The sequence below is a fragment of the Cervus elaphus genome, chromosome 24 (assembly GCF_910594005.1).
Source record: "Cervus elaphus chromosome 24, mCerEla1.1, whole genome shotgun sequence".
NCBI lineage: Eukaryota > Metazoa > Chordata > Mammalia > Artiodactyla > Cervidae > Cervus > Cervus elaphus.
The window spans coordinates 39,076,652-39,097,198 of NC_057838.1; the positions used below are offsets into that span (position 1 = coordinate 39,076,652).

Here is a 20,547-nt window from a genome sequence, read left to right on the forward strand (position 1 = left end):
AAGGGCCTAACAGAAGCAGAAGAGATTAAGAAAACTAGGCAAGAATACACAGAAGAATTATATAAGATAGGTATTAATGACCCAGATAATCAAGATGGTTTGGTCACTCACCTCGAGCCAGACATCCTGGAGTATGAAGTCAAGTGGGCCTTAGGAAGCGTTTCTACAAACAAAGCTAGTGGAGGTGATGTAATTCCAGCTGAGCTACTTAAAATCCTAAAAGATGATGCTGTTAAAGTGCTGCACTCAATATGCCAGCAAATCTGGAAAACTCAGCAGTGGCCACAGGACTGGAAAAGATCATTTTTCATTCCAATTCCAAAGAAAGGTGATGACAACAAATGCTAGAGCTACCACACAATTGCACTAATCTCACATGCTAGCAAAATAATGCTCAAAATTCTCCAAGCCAGGCTTGAACAGTACATGAACCATGAACTGTTACACTCATATGTAAGAAATTTTGGAAAACTCAGCAGTGGTCACAAGACTGGAAAAAGTCAGTTTTCATTCCATCCCAAAGAAAGTAATGCCAGAGTGTTCAGACTACCATACAATTGCACTCATTCCACATGCTGGCAAGGTTATACTCAAAAGCCTTCAAGCTAGGCTTCTGCAGAGTGTGAACCAAGAAATTCCAGTGTACAAGCTGTGTTTCCAAGAGGCAGATGAACCAACATTCATTGGATCATCAAAAAAGCAAGAGGATTCCAGAAAAGCATCTACTTTTGCTTCATTGAATATGCTAAAGCCTTTGACTGTGTGGATCACAACAAATTGTAGAAAATTCTTAAAGAGGTGGGAGTACCAGACCACATTACCTGTCTCCTTAGAAACCTGCATGCAGGTCAAGACAGAACAGTTAGAACCGGACATGGAACAACAGACTGGTTCCAAATTGGGAAAAGAGTACATCACGGCTGTATGTTGTCGTCCTGCCTATTTAAACACGCAGAGTACGTCATGTGAAATGCCAGGCTAGATGAACTGCAAGCTGGAATCAAGATTTCTGGGAGAAATATCAACAACCACAAACATGCAGATGATACCATTCTAATGGCAGAAAGTGAAAAGGAACTAATGAGCCTCTTGATGAAAGTGAAAGAGGAGAGTGAAAAGGCTGGCTTAAAACTCAACATTCAGAAACCTAAGATCATGACATCTGGTCCCATCACTTCATGGCAACTAGAAGGAGAAAAGTGGAAGCAGTGACAGGTTTTATTTTCTTCTGCTCCAAAATCATTGCGGACAGTGACTGCAGCCATGAAATTAAAAGACACTTGCTCCTTGGAAGGAAAGCTGTGACAAAGTTAGACAGTGTATTAAAAGCCTGAGGTATCAGCTTGCCAACAAAGGCCCGTATAATCAAAGCTATGGTTTTTCTAGTAATCATGTACATGTGTGACAGTTGGACCATAAAGAAGGCTGAGAGCCAGATAATCAATGCTTTCAAACTGTGGTGCTGGAGAAGACTCTAGAGAGTCCCTTCTACAGCAGGGAGATCAAACCAGTCAATTCTAAAGGAAATCAACCCTGACTATTCATTAGAATGACTATTGCTAAAGTTGAAACTCCAATACTTTGGCCACCTGATGTGAAGAGCTGACTCATTGGAACAGACCCTGATTCTGGGAAAGATTGAAGGCAAATGGAAAAGGGGGCAGCATGGAATGAGATGGTTAGATAGCGTCACTGGACATGAATTTGAGCAAACTCAGGGAGACAGTGGAGGACAGAGGAGCCTGGCATTATGCAGTCCATGGGGTTGCAAAGAATTGGACACAGCCAGGTGACTGAACAACAAGAAATCAGTAACTAAGCCCAGAAAGATTGCATAAATGGTGAAATGTTTTCTTCTTTGAGGGAGCATGAGTTAGGTGTCAAGACAGGTTTACACTGACTCTGGGATACTGACTTGTCTGGACTTCTCTAGAGGACAGGTACTAAGAATAAAAGTGAAAAAGTGAAAGAGACAGTCACTCAGTTGTGTCAGACTCTTTGCAACCCCATGGACTATACACTCCTTGGAATTCTCCAGGCCAGAATACTGGAGTGGGTATCCTTTCCCTTCCCCAGGGGATCTTCCCAACCCAGGGGCCGAACCCAGTCTCCCACATTGCAGGTGGATTTTTTCCCAGCTGAGCCACTAAGAATAAACCAAGGATCACTTTGTATATTTGAAGAGCTTGGGAGATGAGGAGCGGGACTCTCTTGATGGAAGTTGTGGAGAGGGACAGTTGCCTGAAAGAAAGTGAGTGAAAGGAAATGTTTCCTCCAGGTTTGATGGGAAGGGCAATTTTTAAATACCTTCAAGGAAGGAGGATAGTGTGTTGCTCAATTTCAGCAGCACCATGTGAGTTCAGGTTTCCTAAGAAACAGACTACAAGACGGGATCAGAGAATCAGGCATTAAAAGTGCCCGTGAAGGATGAGGAGGAAGGGAGCAGCAGTGGGTCAAGGGAGATTCAGACTGAGATTCAGCTCTGAAAGCTTTGAACAAAGGTAGTGAAGGAAAACTTGGACAGGCAGAATGCCAGAGCACAGTTCTGAAAACACGGTGGCCATTCTGGTGGGGAGTCCTCAAGCCTTAGTTGCCCTTATGAGGAATCCTGCAGGAATAGCAGCATTAACACTCTAGGGGAACTTTGTTAGCGGGAAGCAGCCTGTTCTGTTAGGGAGCAGTAGAAGTTTTGCTCTCCCTCGATTAAAGAGAGAGGTACAATCATATTAATTTCATAAATAAAACATTTGAAAAAGCAGAATAAGATTGCTTTGCTTTGCTTTCTTTGAAACAAAGAAAGCCTGCATTATCATTCTGTCATGTCCTGACTTTTTGAACCCCCATGGTCTGTAGCCCGCCAGGCTCCTCTCTTCATGGGATTCTCCAGGCAAGAATACTGGAGTGGGTTGCCTTTCCCTTCTCCAGGGGATCTTCCCAACCCAGGGACTGAACCCAGATCTCCTGCATTGCAGTGGATTCTTTACCCACTGAGCCATTAGGGAAACCTGCAACATTCTTTAGCTCTGTAGTTTATTCAGTACTAGTGCAAGAGAAAGCACCATCAGGATAGGCAAGAGACCAACTGAGGAGTGGATGTTGGAGATGCATTTTGTTTTCATACAATTTAACAAACAAATCACATGACTGAGTAGAATTTCATGAAACACTCTGCTGATATGATAGCCTAATGTAAATCTCAGTTCAGGATTACAAATCAATGTTTCTGAACATCTGCACAGTATGACATTGACTTGCTAAGCTTTAGAATCATCCAACATTCCCAGCTGCTTTGAAGGTAGCAGAGAGACAGTCATTTTTCATTTTCACCAGGTGCTTGCTCTTCACCCTGTTCCCCTTTTACATGCTCTTTTCCCTCCCTCAGGAGCACTTTTATCCCTTCATGTCAGAATGTTCTCCTGTTTTTGAAGACCTGTTCTTCAGTTATAAGAATGTCATCTCTCCTTCCTCTGACACCCATAGTAACTCTCACCCACTGACATTGTGTCATTGTTATTTGTGTAATGACTAATTGCCTCCCTCTGACAAGTGGAAAGACCCTACACCATTGGATTATGCCTTAAATACATTTTTTGAGTTTGTTATTCATTAAAATTGATTTCTATTGCATCTGGTTTTTAAAGATGCTTTTGGAAAAGCATTACAGTTTGAACCAGTGCTATAAGTTTAGTGAAATTGTAAAAGAAAATACAGCCACAGAAAGAAAGAATTAAATAAGCCAACTACAATAACTATACTTACATAATGACTTGCTTCTGAAAAATATGAGTATCTAGAATAAAGCAGCATAATATTTAGCCCTCATTATCACAGAGGAGGAGAACAACAGTTCCTTTAGGGAGGGTTAGTTTACCTTGTACCCAAAGTTCAGGAAAACTCTAATGTTGGACTTGATTTAGACATTAGTAACATAATTTTATCTTAATTAACTCAATAAATATTTATTGAGGACAGAAGTTTTTGGATGTTTCCATTTGCTAATTTTAGACGAGGAAGGCAAGCAGGATAAAGATTGACATCTCTTTTTGTTTGCCAAGTGGTGGGAGGACAGATAAGTAAATAGATTGTTATATAAAAGTGGCAAGTAATATAAGTAATATCAGCATAGAGCTGCTCTGTATAGAAGCACTTACTCAGAGAATGAGAGATAAGGAGGACTTCTCTGAGTAGGTGATTCATGAGTGGAACCAATCTTTGAAAAATAGTTATAAGTTATTTCGACAGAATGAGCTTTGGTGTTGAAAGGGGAGCAAAAGGATAGTACAGCCTCTGAGAGCAACATATAAAGTAAAAACCCACAAACAAGAGACAGTAGTGGGCTTCTCAGTTTCTAAGGAAATAAGTAGGGGCTTAATCATGCATAGTCTCATTTTCAAGTTAAGCAATTTTTCATTATTCCAAAGACTACCGAGTAATTGCCGAAAGTGTTATAGCAGGAGGTGGCATGATGAGATTGATAATTTTGAGAGATCATAGACCATGTAGTGTGGAGACACAAATTAAAAGGGAGCAAGACAAGCCAGAGAAACTTGTTAGGAGGTATCTAGAGTAGTGATAATGATGACAGTGATAATATTGCTCCCACACGCATGCTGATCGACAGTGACCTCCCTAGAATGCACGATGAACACAGCGTCATGTCACGTAATTGTTTCTCTCCATGACCTGCAAGAAAACACTAAGTGTTGCTTTGCAGTAAAGGTGATTTCAGATATTTTTAATATATTGTAGAAAATTTACCTTCATGATGGAATTTCTCTTCTCTAAAAATTTTACTAGAACTGTCGTATGCTTGGATCTTCAATGAATATCCATCATTTGTCGAAGAAGATAGCCGGAGATTTGTCTCTCAAGAGACAGGCCACCTCTACATAGCCAAGGTGGAACCATCTGACGTGGGCAATTATACGTGTGTGGTGACGAGTACAGTGACAAATGCCAGAGTGCTGGGTTCCCCAACTCCTTTGGTGCTTCGTTCTGACGGTAGGAAACATTTCAAGGGGCAATTCTAAGTGGAAATGTTGTTGTGAACACAAGACAAAATAAATTAGAAGTGAAAAGTATATCCTGCAGAATCATTTTGGTTTTTCTTTTTTCAGAACAAAAAATATTTATGAGTACAGTGGCTAAAATGATTCCATCACCCATAAGTCCCTGTAATGTAATTCTTACTCAGAACTGGCTTCCTAATTTGCAGGCACCAGTACTGAGTGAAAATGAGGAATTGCTTGTTAAACGTTGTTTAGGAATTTCAAGATGGTGGCACTATGCCTTTAAACCAAATATGAACCCTTCAAGCCTGGGTGTCACCTTGTAGTCTCATGACGTCACCCGTCTTGAGTTTTGCCAGCCTGAGATTATTAAAGTTCTAGATATTTTGTTATAGGTTAAAATGCATCTATAAATAAAATTAAAGGGGAAAAAGTGTACATTAGATCCCTAGAACTTACTCATCTTATAATTAAAAGTTTGTACACTCTGATCAACATCACCTCATTTCCCCTACCCCTACCAGCATAGTGATTATAGTAATGCTGTGTTGCATACTTGAAATTGGCTTAGAGAGTAGATCTTAAGTGTTCTCACTAGAGAAAAAAAAGTTATTTAAAAAAATTGAAACTAGCAACTATGTTAGGTGTTAAATATGTTAACTTGACTGGTGTAATTATTTCACAGTGCATACATGTATGAACTCATCACATTGTACACCCTAAAAAAATGACATTATGCAGTTTTTATTTGTCAGTCATACCTCACTAAAACTGGAGGGGAAAAAAGGAAAATATATGTTTCTTTAGCCCCTCAGTGACTTTTTCAAGGGAGCCCATGGACTGCAAAGCAGATTTATAAACCTGGGTAACTGCCCCACTTACACAAAACAATATCTGATACAGCACAATGCCATGAACACAAAGTATCTAAGTACTTCTTTCCAGTTAGGTATAATTGAATTTGACCTTTCTTGTTTATTACATTACCATTTCTTGTCTTCAGGGAGCTATTTAATAAGTTTAAGGTTGGTGTCTATGCTACCAGGGTACCATTAAGTAAATTTCCTCTCATAATTTTGGCTCTTTAGGATATTTTAAGAAGTCATAATATATTGTATATTTAAGTTTGACTAGAAATTTCCAAATTGAATACAGAATAAAAAAGTCTCCCATTTTATATAATGTAAAAAAGGTCTAGTTGTTTTCTTGAAACTCCTCTGTAAGCTATAACTTATGAATCATGGAATCCAAAGTTTCCACATGTTTAATGATATTGCATATTTAGCCCAAGGTAACACTGCTTCTAAAAGTACCTACCAGATGGTAAGTCAGTAATTTAAATCATCAGGAAGAATTACTTCAAAATAGAGCAAAAAAATTTTATTTAAGAAAAATGGGAGAATTCCAAAGGAAACATTGAAACCATTAACTTTGTATTGTGCATTTACAGGTGTGATGGGTGAATATGAGCCGAAAATAGAAGTTCAGTTTCCTGAAACTCTTCCAGCAGCTAAAGGTTCAACTGTGAAATTGGAATGTTTTGCCCTTGGAAAGTAAGTTTTATAACATTTACACCAATACGCAGAAACATTTGGTTGCTGTGAGAGATCAAGATAGCTTTTAACAGACTCTCCTTTTCCTTATTTTCTAAAAATTTCTTTCATCTAGAAGTAAAGAAAAAATAAAATAGAGGGTAAATTCACATATATAATTTAGTTTGAAATTTTAAAGGCAATTTGCAGTATATGACTATGCCTGCCTAATTTCATAAACTAGATTGGTGTTATTTTTCTTTTGCTTGTTCATTTGTTGTATTATAATACTGTGGGTGTGCATTTTCTCTAAATTATGAATTAACTCAAGAAAATGCAGTTTATTTTATTAAAATATCAAGTTAAGGAGATAAATCTTTGCATTTGCAGGTTTTATGTAATTGACAGCTGACTATTTCTGCATTTGAAAAACCTGTGCCATTTTTATTCTATCCTAACAAAAGTTTTATTTTGTCAAGCCTAAAAGGCTTCCAGGCATCTGCTTAAAATAGCGAATAACTTGATAAATTTCTTCATAGTCCTGTACCTCAGATTAATTGGAGAAGAAGTGATGGACTGCCTTTTTCCAGTAAAATTAAATTAAGGAAGTTCAGTGGTGTGCTTGAAATTCCCAGCTTCCAACAGGAAGATTCAGGTTCCTATGAATGCATTGCTGAGAATTCACGAGGGAAAAATGTCGCCAGGGGGCGTCTCACTTACTATGGTAAGTCTTCACTTTTGGCATTTTGGATTTTTACCTTTTGCTGTCTCTATAAATTATTGGTATTGGGATTGGAGGCTGGGTAGGAGATTTTAGCAGAATCCCAGTGTCCAGCTTGTTCTGTTCTACACTTCGTTAAATGAGGATAAATATTTAACATAAAAGGAATTAAAAAGAAAATTTTGCAATGAAGTTGGAGACATAATATATTCTTACTGCATTTTAAACTGATTCATATGATAATGAAATACTCACTTTTTTGAGGGTAATGGTTAAGAATGACAATTTACTTACTTAACCGAATCAAGGAGAGATCTCCTTTCTGTCTGCTTATTACCTCTAGAAAATGGGATTTTATATCTTTCTCTGTGATCTTTACTAAGCAGAAAGAAACTGTCTACTGGGAAAACTTGCAATTACTGCATTAGTCCAACCACATAAACTCAGGCTCGCTTGACCTCTTCAGTGTTATTCTATGCTTTCCTGTAATAAAAATATACCATGTTTGCTGCCTTTAATATATAGTCACATTTATTTTATGTACTGTTAAATTTGGGTAAGAAAGGTTAATATTACCTTTGTTTAGAGTCTACTTTTAGGAAAATTCAGTTCAGTTCAGTCGCTCAGTTGTGTCTCTTTGTGACCCCATGGACTGCAGCATGCCAGCCCTCCCTGTCCATCACCAACTCCCGGGGTTAACTCAGATTCATGCCCATTGAGTGGGTGATGCCATCCAACCATCTCACTCCTCTGTCGTCCCCTTCTCCTCCTGCCTTCAATCTTTCCCAGCATCAGGGTCTTAGGATAATTAGATTATCTTTTTTGTCCAAACTTGTTTTCAAATCACTTTTATTAAAAAATAATATTAAGTATTTTTATGAAAGTATGATTTAAATCATTTTATAAAATGTACTATAAAATATGTGAAGATGTAAACTCAGTGAATGTATTTTTGCAGTTGAACCATTAAAAACATTGTAAAACGAATGAGAATTGATCACTTTTGTGAATAGCAAATGCCAATATATTCTATTTATTTTAAAAACTGAAAATTGAAATAATTTGCAGTGCAAACGTGTATAGTGTACAAAAATGTTGCAGAGAGGAAAAATGTTGCAAAGACAAGTATAAAGACAAGTAAACCCTCTTCAAAAGGATGTGGAGTTGGCAAGTGCATTACATCTGATTAGCCTGCCATTGGTTTTATTGTGAGTTTATAGGATCTGCCAGGAACAGAATGGAGGTGTGGATTGATAGCATGAGCCATTCTGTGTTGTAATTCTTCCTTCTTCTTATGAGATTTGGTTAGAATACACAGCCCCAAGTTGCAGTTTCCCAGATGCCGTGTTCTACATACTAGTGGGATGACACGGATATGTGTTGGGGACACCTAAACCATGTGGTTATATGACTCTAAGTCGACCACGAACAAGTCCAAGCTTATTTTCTCCTTTCTAAACAGCTAGTACCTGACCCAGGGTAAGAAGTGACCATGACAGGAAAATACGAGATATTCCAACTGTCTTAATGTTTCAGTAGGAACGTTTTTAGCTCTATGGAACAGCAGCCCTGCACCAGTAATAAACCCTTGTTTGCTTGTTTGGCAAGACATTCAAAGCTAAGTTGACATTTAAGTGCCTTATAATCAGGCCCTGGCTCAGTTTCTCTGTGACGTTTCTTTCTGCCCTTACCTTTTCCCTTCTCTGTTTGTTGTTTTCCCTGATAATCATAGAATGGCTGCCAGCAGTGACCAGCCCATTAGTTCTTGTCCATGCTTCCTTTCTCTAAAGCATCTTGCATTTCACTTCTCAGATCTCATTAGCTGCGTGTTCATTCCTAAACCAATCACTAACAAGGTGAATTGGCTTAAACAACTTACGAACCTTTTTTGGAACACAGAATATGGTCAGGTTTCCCTGGATTTTTTAGAAGAGAAGATAGTTCAATAAAAAATTAGGGCATCTTAGGAATAAAGAAGAGAGAAAATGGATACACAATAGACAACAAACATCATCCACTATACTCAGTAAATGAGGCAGATGGTTACTTTAGTCCATTTTTATATGTACCTAAGAAATAGAGAGAACTCTCTGGCGGTCCAGTGGTTAGGACTCTGCACTTTCATTGCAGGGGTCACAGGTTTGATCCCTCATCAGAAAATTAAGATACCATATGCAGTACAGTGCAGCCAAAAAATAAAATGAAAAAAAAAAAAAATCTCAGTTAAAGAAAAGAAATCAGAAATCAATTAGAGAGTTTCATGAAAGTTACTTTAAAATTCTGTCTGAAGTCTAGTATATTCAATAAATGCCTTGCAGTTCTATGATTATCTGCTCTGATATTTAATGTAAAAAATGGTCCAGTAGAATATTTGAATCTCATATGATGGAATAAGGGGATAAATCACATTATGTGGCAATTGCAATCTTAGGATTCGCTTAGTCCAGCAAATTATCCTTCCATTTGGAGAACAGTAGTATGAGAAGCCAGTGGAAATTTTTGCTAGAAACTTGAGCCTCAGTCAAGGGATCATATGTGAGTCTATTGTAGTCTCATCCCACCTAGGCTGATTAATTCCTGAAAGAAGACAGTGTGTTTCAATATAGAGTAGAGAGGAGTGATTTGGGACTGAATAATACTTCAGATTGGGCAAGCTGTTTATATTTTATAAAAAGACAAAACAAGGTAAAACTTCGATGGGTACATTTTCTCTAAAAGCTGAATAGCTATAGTTTCAGTTTCACTTGTAAAAAAGGCAATTTTATGAGCTATAAACAGAAAGACAAATCTTCCCATGGTTGAAATTAAATAGAAATAGATAAAATCTTTCTTCATATGGAGGATGCAAATGTGAACCCCGAAGTACACATCACATGTATAATGCAATGTGAAACTGGGAAGACATCTCACCTCCTAGTCTCAGATCTAAAACACAGACTGAGATTTGGCTGAATATACTTTGAATGTTGAGTGGCTTTCATTGTGAGTGGTATGTTGCTTTCATCTGTAAAAGGATTTCCCAAGTGTCTTCTAAAATGTAAGTAAAAATGATAAATCCACTTGATGCAACTGATTTGCATACATAATTTAAGGTTGCATGAGTTACTTCTTTTTCATAAAAAATCATTTGATTCAAATTGAACGAATTTATCCATCTTTCCCTGCTTTCATTTTAATTTGCACAGAGGTTCATAAGATGTTCACTGGTTTGTATTTAATTAAGAGTTATTTCTAACTTGAAGGAAATATTTTTTTTTTTCTGCTGTACAAGTTTCTCTTCTATTGATGCTGATTTTTAGTGTATAATTAAGACTGGTATCTGCTGTCATTCACATATTAAGTTGCCGTAAGTTGTGACCTCATAATTCAAAAATGTACTTGGACAAGAAAATCTATATATTTTGTGTACCTGAATTTTTCTGCTGGTATCTGAAGAATGTAATACAGTGCCCAGAATTTTGAAAACAGAGAAAGCATAATGAATTTGACTTAGGAAAGGGCAGGTTGTAACATCCATTCTCAAATCTAGAAATATTTCACATACCCACTTAGTAAATACCTAGTGAATTAAATACAATTTTAGCCACTTACATTACATTAGCTTACATTAATCTATTATTGCCCAAAGTCATATCCACATATATTTTTGTGGGTAAAGTATTTGTTTTTTATTGTGGAGTGGTTTGAATTTTTTTTTTTCATTACAGCAAAGCCTCATTGGGTTCAACTCATAAAAGATGTAGAATTAGCAGTAGAGGACAGTCTTTACTGGGAATGTCGGGCCAGTGGTAAGCCCAAACCCTCCTACCGATGGTTGAAAAATGGAGAAGCCCTTGTGCTTGAGGTAAGGTCATGTGCCTGGTTAATACGCCTTTTTCCCACTTTGTATAAATGCCTTTTCTGGTACCAACTGCCAGAGTAAACTGGTGAGTTTGCACACATTCATCTGAAGAGTTTTTATTACACTCATCTAAGAAGTGGTGCAAGGGAGAAAAGGATAAAATCAAGTACCCAGTCTTCCAAGAAGGAAATATTTTCAGTATTGAATTTCATTGGAGAAAGATTATTTTTTGAATTTAGTTCATGATATAAAGTCAACCTACGAACAATGCAAATGTTAGCTCTTCCATAATTTATAGTCAGTTCTCTGTGTCCCTGATCCATGGATGCAACCAACCAGGGGTTGTGAAGTCCTGTAGTATTTACAATTTTCAATGAAAAAGTATGCAAATAAGTGGACCCCCATAGTTCAAACTTTGTTGTTCAAGGGTCCACTGCACTATTTTTTTTTTCATTTGAAATTAGAGAAGGCCTTATTTTAATCATATGTAGAATGTAATTTCCATTTTTCCTGTTTGATAACATGGATGGCCTCTGGAGAATAAATGTATCAATTATATCATTACCTTGTTACATGAGTATTTTCTCAATCACTTCTCAAGCCATGTAATTTTTGCTCTTTTTAAAAATTGTTGTACTAAGTCACTTATGTTCCTTCAGATTTTTCCACATAACCATTCATAATACCTACAAACCTTAAATAGATATGTGTTTGCCAGTACCCTTTTTAATACACAGAATTTATTATGTCTTCAATTTTGCATGATTTTAAAAACTGGTAAAAACCTTTCCAGTTCATGGGATGGAAAGCCTGGTACATTTCTTAAAGTCTGCAACTTCATCCGTAGGGAAAAATGCAAGAGTTGCAAAATTTTCCATTTATGCTTTGTTATGTATTTTACTGATATACTTTTTGACTGCAGTATGTTTATTAGTATTTTTAATGTCTAGCTGTTATGTTAAGTCACTCTCACCATTTCAGATGAGGGAATCATTTAAATTTCAGGTCAGATTGTCTAATACCATGAGGGAAATTAAGGACACTTTTGCATGATTGAAATAATATTCAGTGGTTATCATTTTTCATCTAAAATGGTATATACATTTATATGCAAGGCATTTTTATTATTGTCTAGGAGAGAATACAGATAGAAAATGGTGCCCTTACAATATCAAACCTAAATGTGACCGATTCTGGCATGTTCCAGTGCATAGCAGAGAACAAACATGGTCTCGTCTATTCTAGTGCTGAGCTCAAGGTCATGGGTAAGACCAACTTTCTCATCTTAATTTATTTTTCTTAAATCCTCCATTTTTGCCAGAAGCAGAAATATTTACCTTTCATATTAGATTCCTACATCTAATAACATTTTCAGTATCACAGCAGAATCATGCAGAGTTTTTAATCGAGGCATACACTTTAATAATTTCTAAGGAAAAGCAGCAATTATGGCCAGAATTAAACCCAGAGTTTGACGTAGAGAAACAGTAGGGAGAGAGTGTTGAGCTAAAACATCCTTATCCAGCACCAAATAGTATGAACTAAGTAGTACCTTTTAGGAGAATAAGTGACTCTGGTGTTCTCAGTTGCTGGTCCATAAAAGTAAATATCAAAATTCAAATCAATAGTTTATTGATCCAAAAGGAGTTGTTGTCTTTGTCTTTAATAATTCTGCTGGAAGCTTCAAGCTTTGGGCACACCAAAGCTTTAACTAACTGAGGCTCAACTACTTGAAATTATGAATTATGTTTCTCTTGTACTTCAGGTATAAGAGAAGAAAGGAAATGTTATGTTTAGGACCATTGTCCAGAAAAGACACTGTAAGGTGCAAATGACTTCAAGTCCAACCAAAATTGTCAGAGCATAACATAGTACGTATAGATAAGAAAGAGAGGAGGAAGAAAGGAAGGGTAGGAGGGAAGGAGGAGGCAAGAGAGCAAGGAAGAGGGTGGGAAGGAGGGAAAGAGAAGGGGAGTGGGGAAATTTATTGTTCATTGTAATTAAAGTAGAGAATTTGGATTTAATGTTTGATTTGACTCAGGGTTCTAGCGTCATCACCACTCTCAGGCCTCATATGATGATCCCCAGCACATTCAATTTTCATTATCAGCGTCAATCTAGTGAAAGAAGGATAGCTTTCTTAATTGCTTAAGCGCAAGTCACAGTCCTGATTGATCTAACTCAGTGCTTCCCTACTGGGGACGGTTTTGCACCCTGGAAATAGTAGGAAATGTCTGGAGACATTTTTGGCTGCCACAGTGTAAGAGTACGATAGCAAAGGATGGAGCCTGCATATGCTCCTGGCATCTTGCAGACAGATGCCAGAGAGACTGCTCAATGTCCTTCAGTGCCCAAGATAGCCTAAATGTTATGTGTTTCATGGAAAAACACTGGTTTAAGGAAAACAGGTGTCTCTTGGTGCCTGGAAGTTAGAAACACATCATCTGTACCAAGAAGACTAAAGCTTGGGATCAGTAGATCATCACCTGAAAATCTGGCTGGTGTTATCCATGACAGAGATATATGGTATTACAACAGAAAGGAGGTGAAATGTGCACATATCTGAAGTTGAAGCCTGCTATACTCTTAATTAATCTTATAAACCATAGTTTATTCATCTTAAACCAAGTGAATCTCTGCCTAGTGTTGCATGGGGTTTTTGTATGGGAAAAAATATGACCTATGTTTGGAAAGAGATTATACTGATATATAAAGGTATTTTTGGTTTGTTTTAGTAAAAATTATTCTCTTAGAATCTTAATTTTTAAGGCCAGCAACCTCTAAGATAACATGTCTTCTTTATCTGCAATCACATATATGTGTCATATAATTTATTGTATTATATCCAGTTATTAAAAAATAAATTATATTCACTGGGATATGCCGTAGGAAAGTAGATTAGATATTTACAGAAATGCACTGAATTCTTAATTTTTTTCCACATTTGCAGTAAAAAAAAGATGATTTTCTGATTAACATATACTTTCCTTCAAGTGATGCATTATTTTGTCTCTTGAATGTTCAGGTCTTGTTTCAAGATCAGCATTCCATGCATTAGTAGCAAATGTATTTTCTACATATTATAGTATTTAATGGAATATTGTAACATATTATAATAATGCGTGTTATACTTCTCCAACTTTGAAGTTAAAGCTAACCACATGAAAATTTTATAATAGATCTTAATAATGTTTATAATAGATCTTGATAATGTTTATACAAGAGAATAAGTGTTCAGCACTCAGCCTTTATTCAGTAAACATTGCTGAGTACCTACTGACTGTCAGGCAATATGTCTCTGAAGTCACGAGAGAGACTGACCCTGTTGTCTTCATGGAACTTTCAAAAACATTCTATGGTAAATGTTTTTAGTGTTATTAAATCTGTGACTGAGCTATTTTAAAAGTTCATGGTAAACTTAAAATTTTCATATAAAAATAACTGTCTCAGGAATTAGGACTTGCCAGGAAACACAATAGTAGGAATTAGTTTTTGAGCATTGAAAGCATCTAGTAAGTGATCTTCCATCAGTCAAATAAATCAAGTAGTAATATCTCATGTGTCAAGAACCTTTAAAAAAATCATTATAAAGTCGACCTTTGAAATTTATGGGAATTTAAAGAAATGAAATCAAATATCAAATTCACCTTCTTTCCTCCTTTTCAGCTTCTGCTCCAGATTTTTCAAAGACTCCAATGAAAAAGTTGATTCAGGTGCAGGTGGGCAGTGAGGTCAACTTGGATTGTAAACCCAGAGCTTCCCCCAGGGCACTCTCCTCCTGGAAGAAAGGAGAGGTGGTCGTTCAGGAAAATGAAAGGTATTCTGTTGCCCATAAATGTGGTGATTTACCTGCTTCTTGCTTTCCATAGTAATGCTGAAGTAGCTTTCAATATGAAATGAAATGCATTTCAATAAAATGTGAGGTGTTCAGGAACTACAATAGCAGCATTTTTGTTTGTAATACTCTCGAGATGATACTAATCAGGTTTTGAAATCTAAAAACAGATTTACCTCACCTCTTTCAACATAGAGTATTTTCAAAATGTGTTTCTTCCCCATTTGACTGATAAAGACTCCAAACTGGAATGACAGAGGAATGCCGGCCCTGGACCCAGGCCCTCTCTCAGCTCCTGGTTGCCCAACATCTCAGGGCAAAGAAAATATAAGATGGCAGCATATGCCAGATGAATATCAATCTTGCTGTCTTATATTGAAGTAATTTTACAGGTATTAGTTTAAGCAAAGGCTCGCTTGATTTCCTGACTTCTGTGATAACAGAATTAAAATGAAGCAGAATAGGGCTTAGTTAAAAGCACAGATTTTGGAGCAAAACTGTTGAGTTCCAATCTGTATTCTTTTACCAGCTCAAGGAAGTGACTTACTCTTTGTGTGTTTCGAGTCCTCATTTGTTAATTAATAGGATGATATTAGCACATACTTCACATTAGAGAGTTGGTATGTGGCTAAAACCCATAAATATCTATACAGCACTTAGGTCAGAACCTGGCAAAGAGTAAACATAAGTATTGGGTATCGTTATTATTGACTGAATACTTACTACCTCTTGGAACATTGCGCTGAAAGCTTCCGATAAGTGGAATTGATGGCCACAAACATGTCCATGCCCTTCTTCTGGAGAATTTGATTATATTATGTCACATGACAAAAGATAATGAAAGTTAAAGGTGAAATTAAGGTTGCCAACAACTTGATCTTAAAATGGGGAGATTATCTTGGATGCTCTGGATGGGTACTTGAAAGGAGAAGAAGACGACAGAAGTGTTTGAAAGAAATGTATGATAATGAAGGAAGGGGCAGGAGAGATTTCCAGCGTGAGGGAGACCCTGACTGGGACTGCTGACTTTGAGAATGGTGGGAGGGGGCCAATGAACAAAGGAATTCCAGATTCCTCTATCAAAAGGGAAAATCCTCAGGTGACAGTCAGCAAGGAAATAGGGATCTCAGTCCCACAACTTCAATGAAGTGAATTCTTCCAACAATGTGTGAAGGAGCAGAAAATGATTTCAGAACCTTCCAGAGTAACACAGGGCTTCCCAAGTGGCTCAGTGGTAAAGAATCCACCTCCCAATGCAGAAGACATTCATTTGATCCCTGGGGGATGGCAGGGGCTGGGGGCAGAGATCCCCTGGTGGAGGAAAGGGCAACCCACTGCAGTATTCTTGCCTTCGGAAATCCCATGGACAGAGGAGCCTGGTGAGCTACAGTCCATGGGGTCGCAAGAGTTTTACATGACTTATCGATTGAACAACAACGACAACAAAAAGTACCACAACACTAACAACACCTTGATTTTAGCCCGTTGTGACCCACACTGGACTTCTGACCTCCAGAACTGTAACATAATACATTTGTGTTGTTCCAGGCCACCAAGTTTATAGTAATTTGTAATTGGAGAAAAAGGAAACTGATACAGAGTGCCACACATGTTATTTCCTTTAAATATTTCTGCAGCTCTGTGCTGTTTATATCATATTATCATCTCCATTTCACTAATGAAAAAACTAAAGCTTAGAGGAATTATGTAATTCCCCTGAAGTCACATAGCCAGAGTGAATTCCATAGCCAGGGCATAACTATGAAGCGTTTTCAGGGCAACATTTTGTAGAGAGAACACAGAATCTGAGAGGTGGTCTCAGCATTTGAAGTTATGGGGTCCAAATTATTCTTTTTGGAGATGGGGGAAACAAGGAAACAATTTCTTAGACTAAGAAATGTAAATTTACTTTTCCAAAACTGCTAAGGCTTACTGCAGACAGACAGCCAGGTTGAAGTGCTTTTAGATTGTAGTCCCAAAGTTATTTTTGTGAGTTGGTTAGGATAACACAATCTGCTATTCCTATGATACTTTGTGGGGGACTATATGATACTTTATGCCTCAGGCAGCCACAGCAGGATGACAAGGCAAAATTGTGAACTGAGCAGTTACAAAACAATCTAACCAAGTGCTAGGCAGTACAGCATAGGTTTCTGGAACAGAAAAGTAATTAGCGATTTCAAATTTAGTTGTCCAAGCCAGTTTAAACAAGTCGAGATACAAACTATTTAATTTTCACAATGCTGCAGCTTAAACCTTTCTCTATCAATGGTGACTTTTTGTTGTTGAAAACATTTTAAAGACTTTTAATTGTATACATAAATTAAATAGTAATTATGTTCCAAGGACTTAAGCACTTTGCACAATGATAAACACACTTGTCCTCACAGTAGTGCCTATAGTAGGCAGAGGTTTTAATCTTAACTTTAAAAGAGGACAAAAGATTAGCAGGTTTACTCAAGGCACACAGTAGAGACTTACTGCCACTTTAGAGAATGGTGGACTTCCCTTGTGGCTCAACTGGTAAAGAATCCACCTACAATGCAGGAGACCTGGGTTTGATCCCTGGGTTGGGAAGATCCCCAGGAGAAGGGAACAGCTACCCACTCCAGTATTCTGGCCTGGAGAATTCCATGGACGGTATAGTCCATGGGGTCCCAGGAGTTGGAGATGACTGAGCGACTTTCACTTTACATAATGATGGGATGATGCACGAAAAAAAGGTCTAGAATCTCACCTGGTATTTCTTACTTGGCCACTTGCTACATTGGTATTATTAGGTCACTTCTCTAACACCTATAAACATTAATATCCTCATCCATAAGAGAGAGATAATAATTCTTACCTTCAGTTCAGTTACTCAGTCATCTCCGACTCTTCACAACCCCATTGACTGCAGTATGCCAGGCTTCCTTGTCCATCACCAACTCCCAGAGCTTGCTCAAACTCATGTCCATCGAGTTGATGATGCCATCCAACCATCTTATCCCATGTCATCCCCTTCTGCTCCTGCCTTCAATCTTTCCCATCATCGGTATTTTCCAGTCAGTCACTTCTTCCAATCAGGTAGCCAAAGTATTGGAGTTTCAGCTTCAGCATCAGTCCTTTCAATGAATATTCAGAGTTGATTTCCTTTAGGATTGACTGGTTTGGTCTCCTTGCAGTCCAAGGGACTCTCCAACACCACAGTTCAGAAGCATCCATTCTTTGGCTCTCAGCTTTCTTTTTTTTTTTTTGTTTTTTTTTTGTTTTTTTTTTTTTTTTTTTTTTTATTCTTTGAATCAGCCATGGATTTACATGTATTCCCAATCCCGATCCCCACTCCCACCTCCCTCTCCACCCGATTCCTCTGGGTCTTCCCAGTGCACCAGGCCGGAGCACTTGTCTCATGCATCCCACCTGGGCTGGTGATCTGTTTCACCATAGATAGTATACATGCTGTTCTTTTGAAATATCCCACCCTCACCTTCTCCCACAGAGTTCAAAAGTCTGTTCTGTATTTCTGTGTCTCTTTTTCTGTTTTGCATATAGGGTTATCGTTATTACCTTTCTAAATTCCATATATATGTGTTAGTATGCTGTAATGTTCTTTATCTTTCTGGCTTACTTCACTCTGTATAATGGGCTCCAGCTTCATCCATCTCATTAGGACTGGTTCAAATGAATTCTTTTTAATGGCTGAGTAATATTCCATGGTGTATATGCTTTCTTTACAGTCCAGCTCTCACATACATACATGACTACTGGAAAAAACATAGCTTTGACTAGATGGATCTTTGTCAGCAAAGTAAGGTCTCTGATTTTTAATCTGCTGTCAAGGTTGGTCATAGCTTTACGTCCAAGGAGCAAGTGTCTTTTAATTTCATGGTGGCAGTTACCATCTGCAGTGATTTGGGAGCCCAGTGTTTCCATTGTTTCCCATCTATTTGCCATGAAGTGATGGGACCGGATGCCATGATCTTAGGTTTCTGAATGCTGAGTTTTAAGCCAGCTTTTTCACTCTCTTCTTTCATTTTCATCAACAGGCACTTTAGCTCTTCCCTGCTTTCTGCCATAAGGGTGTCGTCATCTGCATATCTGAGGTTATTGATATTTCTCCCAGCAATCTTGATTCCAGCTTGTGCTTCATCCAGCCCGGATCTCACATGATGTATTCTGCGTATAAGTTAAATAAGCAGGGTGACAATATACATCCTTGATGTACTCCTTTCATGATATAGAAGCAGTCTATTGCTCCATGTCTGGTTCTAACTGTTGCTTCTTGACCTACTTACAAATTTCTCAGGAGAAAGGTAAGGTGATCTTGTATTGCCATCTCTTGAAAAATTTTCTACAGTTTGTTGTGATCAACACAGTCACAGGCTTTGACATAGTTAATAAAGCATAAATAGGATTTTTTCCTGGAACTTTCTTGCTTTTTCGATGCTCCAGTAGATGCTGGCAATTTGATCTCTGGTTCTTCTACCTTTTCTAAATCCAGCTTGAACATCTTGAAGTTCTCAGTTTATGTACTGTTGAAGCCTGGCTTGGAGAATTTTGAGTATTACTTTGCTAGCATATGAGATGAGTGCAATTATGCGATAGTTTAAAAGTTTTTTTGGCATTGCCTTTCTTTGGGATTGGAATGAAAACTGACATTTTCCAGTCCTGTGGCCATGGCTGAGTTTTCCAAATTTGCTGGCATATTGAGTGTAGGACTTTCACAGCATCATCTTTTAGGATTTGAAATAGCTCAACTGGAATTCCATCACCTCCACTAGCTTTGTTCGTAGTGATGATTTCCTAAGGCCCACTTGACTTCGCATTCCAAGGGTATCGGGCTCTAGGTGAGTGATCACACCATCGTGGTTATCTGGGTCGTGAAGATCTTTTTTGTACAGTTCTTCTGTGTATTCTTGCCATATCTTCTTAATATCTTCTGCTTCTGTTAGATCCATATTGTTTCTGTCCTTTATTGTGCCCATCTTTACATGAAAAGTTCCCTTGGTATCTCTAATTTTCTTGAAAAGATCTCTAGTCTTTCCCATTCTAATGTTTTTCTCTATTTCTTTGCACTGATAACTGAGGAAAGCTTTCTTATCTCTCCCTGTTATTCTTTGAAACTCCCATTCAGATGGGTATATCTTTCCTTTTTTCCTTTCCCTTAGCTTCTGTTCTTTTCTCAGCTATTTGTAAGACCTCCTCAGACAACCATTTTGCCTTTTTGCATTTCTTTTTCTTGAGGATGGTCTTGATCACTGCCTCCTGTACAATGTCATGAACCTCTATAAATAGTTCTTCAGGCACTCTATCAGATCTAATCCTTTGAATATATTTGTCACTTCCACTGTATAATCATTAGGGATTTGATTTAGGTCATACCTGAATGGTCTAGTGGTTTTCCCTACTTTCTTCAATTTAAATCTGAATTTGGCAATAAGGAGTTCATGATTTGAGCCACAGTCAGCTCCTGGTCTTGCTTTTGCTGCCTGTATAGATCTTCTCCATCTTTGGCTGCAAAGAATATGATCAATCTGATTTCAGTGTGATTTCCATGTGTAGAGTCTTCTCTTGTGTTGTTGGAAGAGGGTGTTTGCTATGACCAGAGCATTCTGTTGGCAAAACTCTGT

The 20,547-nt window shown here is 37.7% G+C and overlaps 1 protein-coding gene across 1 annotated transcript in view; it reads left to right on the forward strand.

The window, feature by feature from the left end:
• CNTN3 (contactin 3) overlaps positions 1-20,547 on the forward strand; it is a 393,558-nt gene that overhangs the window by 254,333 nt on the left and 118,678 nt on the right. Inside the window, exons 7-12 of the mRNA XM_043886672.1 lie at positions 4,798-5,001; positions 6,460-6,562; positions 7,081-7,265; positions 10,970-11,106; positions 12,239-12,368; positions 14,770-14,920. Of these exons, the coding sequence (XP_043742607.1) occupies positions 4,798-5,001; positions 6,460-6,562; positions 7,081-7,265; positions 10,970-11,106; positions 12,239-12,368; positions 14,770-14,920 (910 nt within the window). The remainder of the gene's footprint in view (positions 1-4,797; positions 5,002-6,459; positions 6,563-7,080; positions 7,266-10,969; positions 11,107-12,238; positions 12,369-14,769; positions 14,921-20,547) is intronic.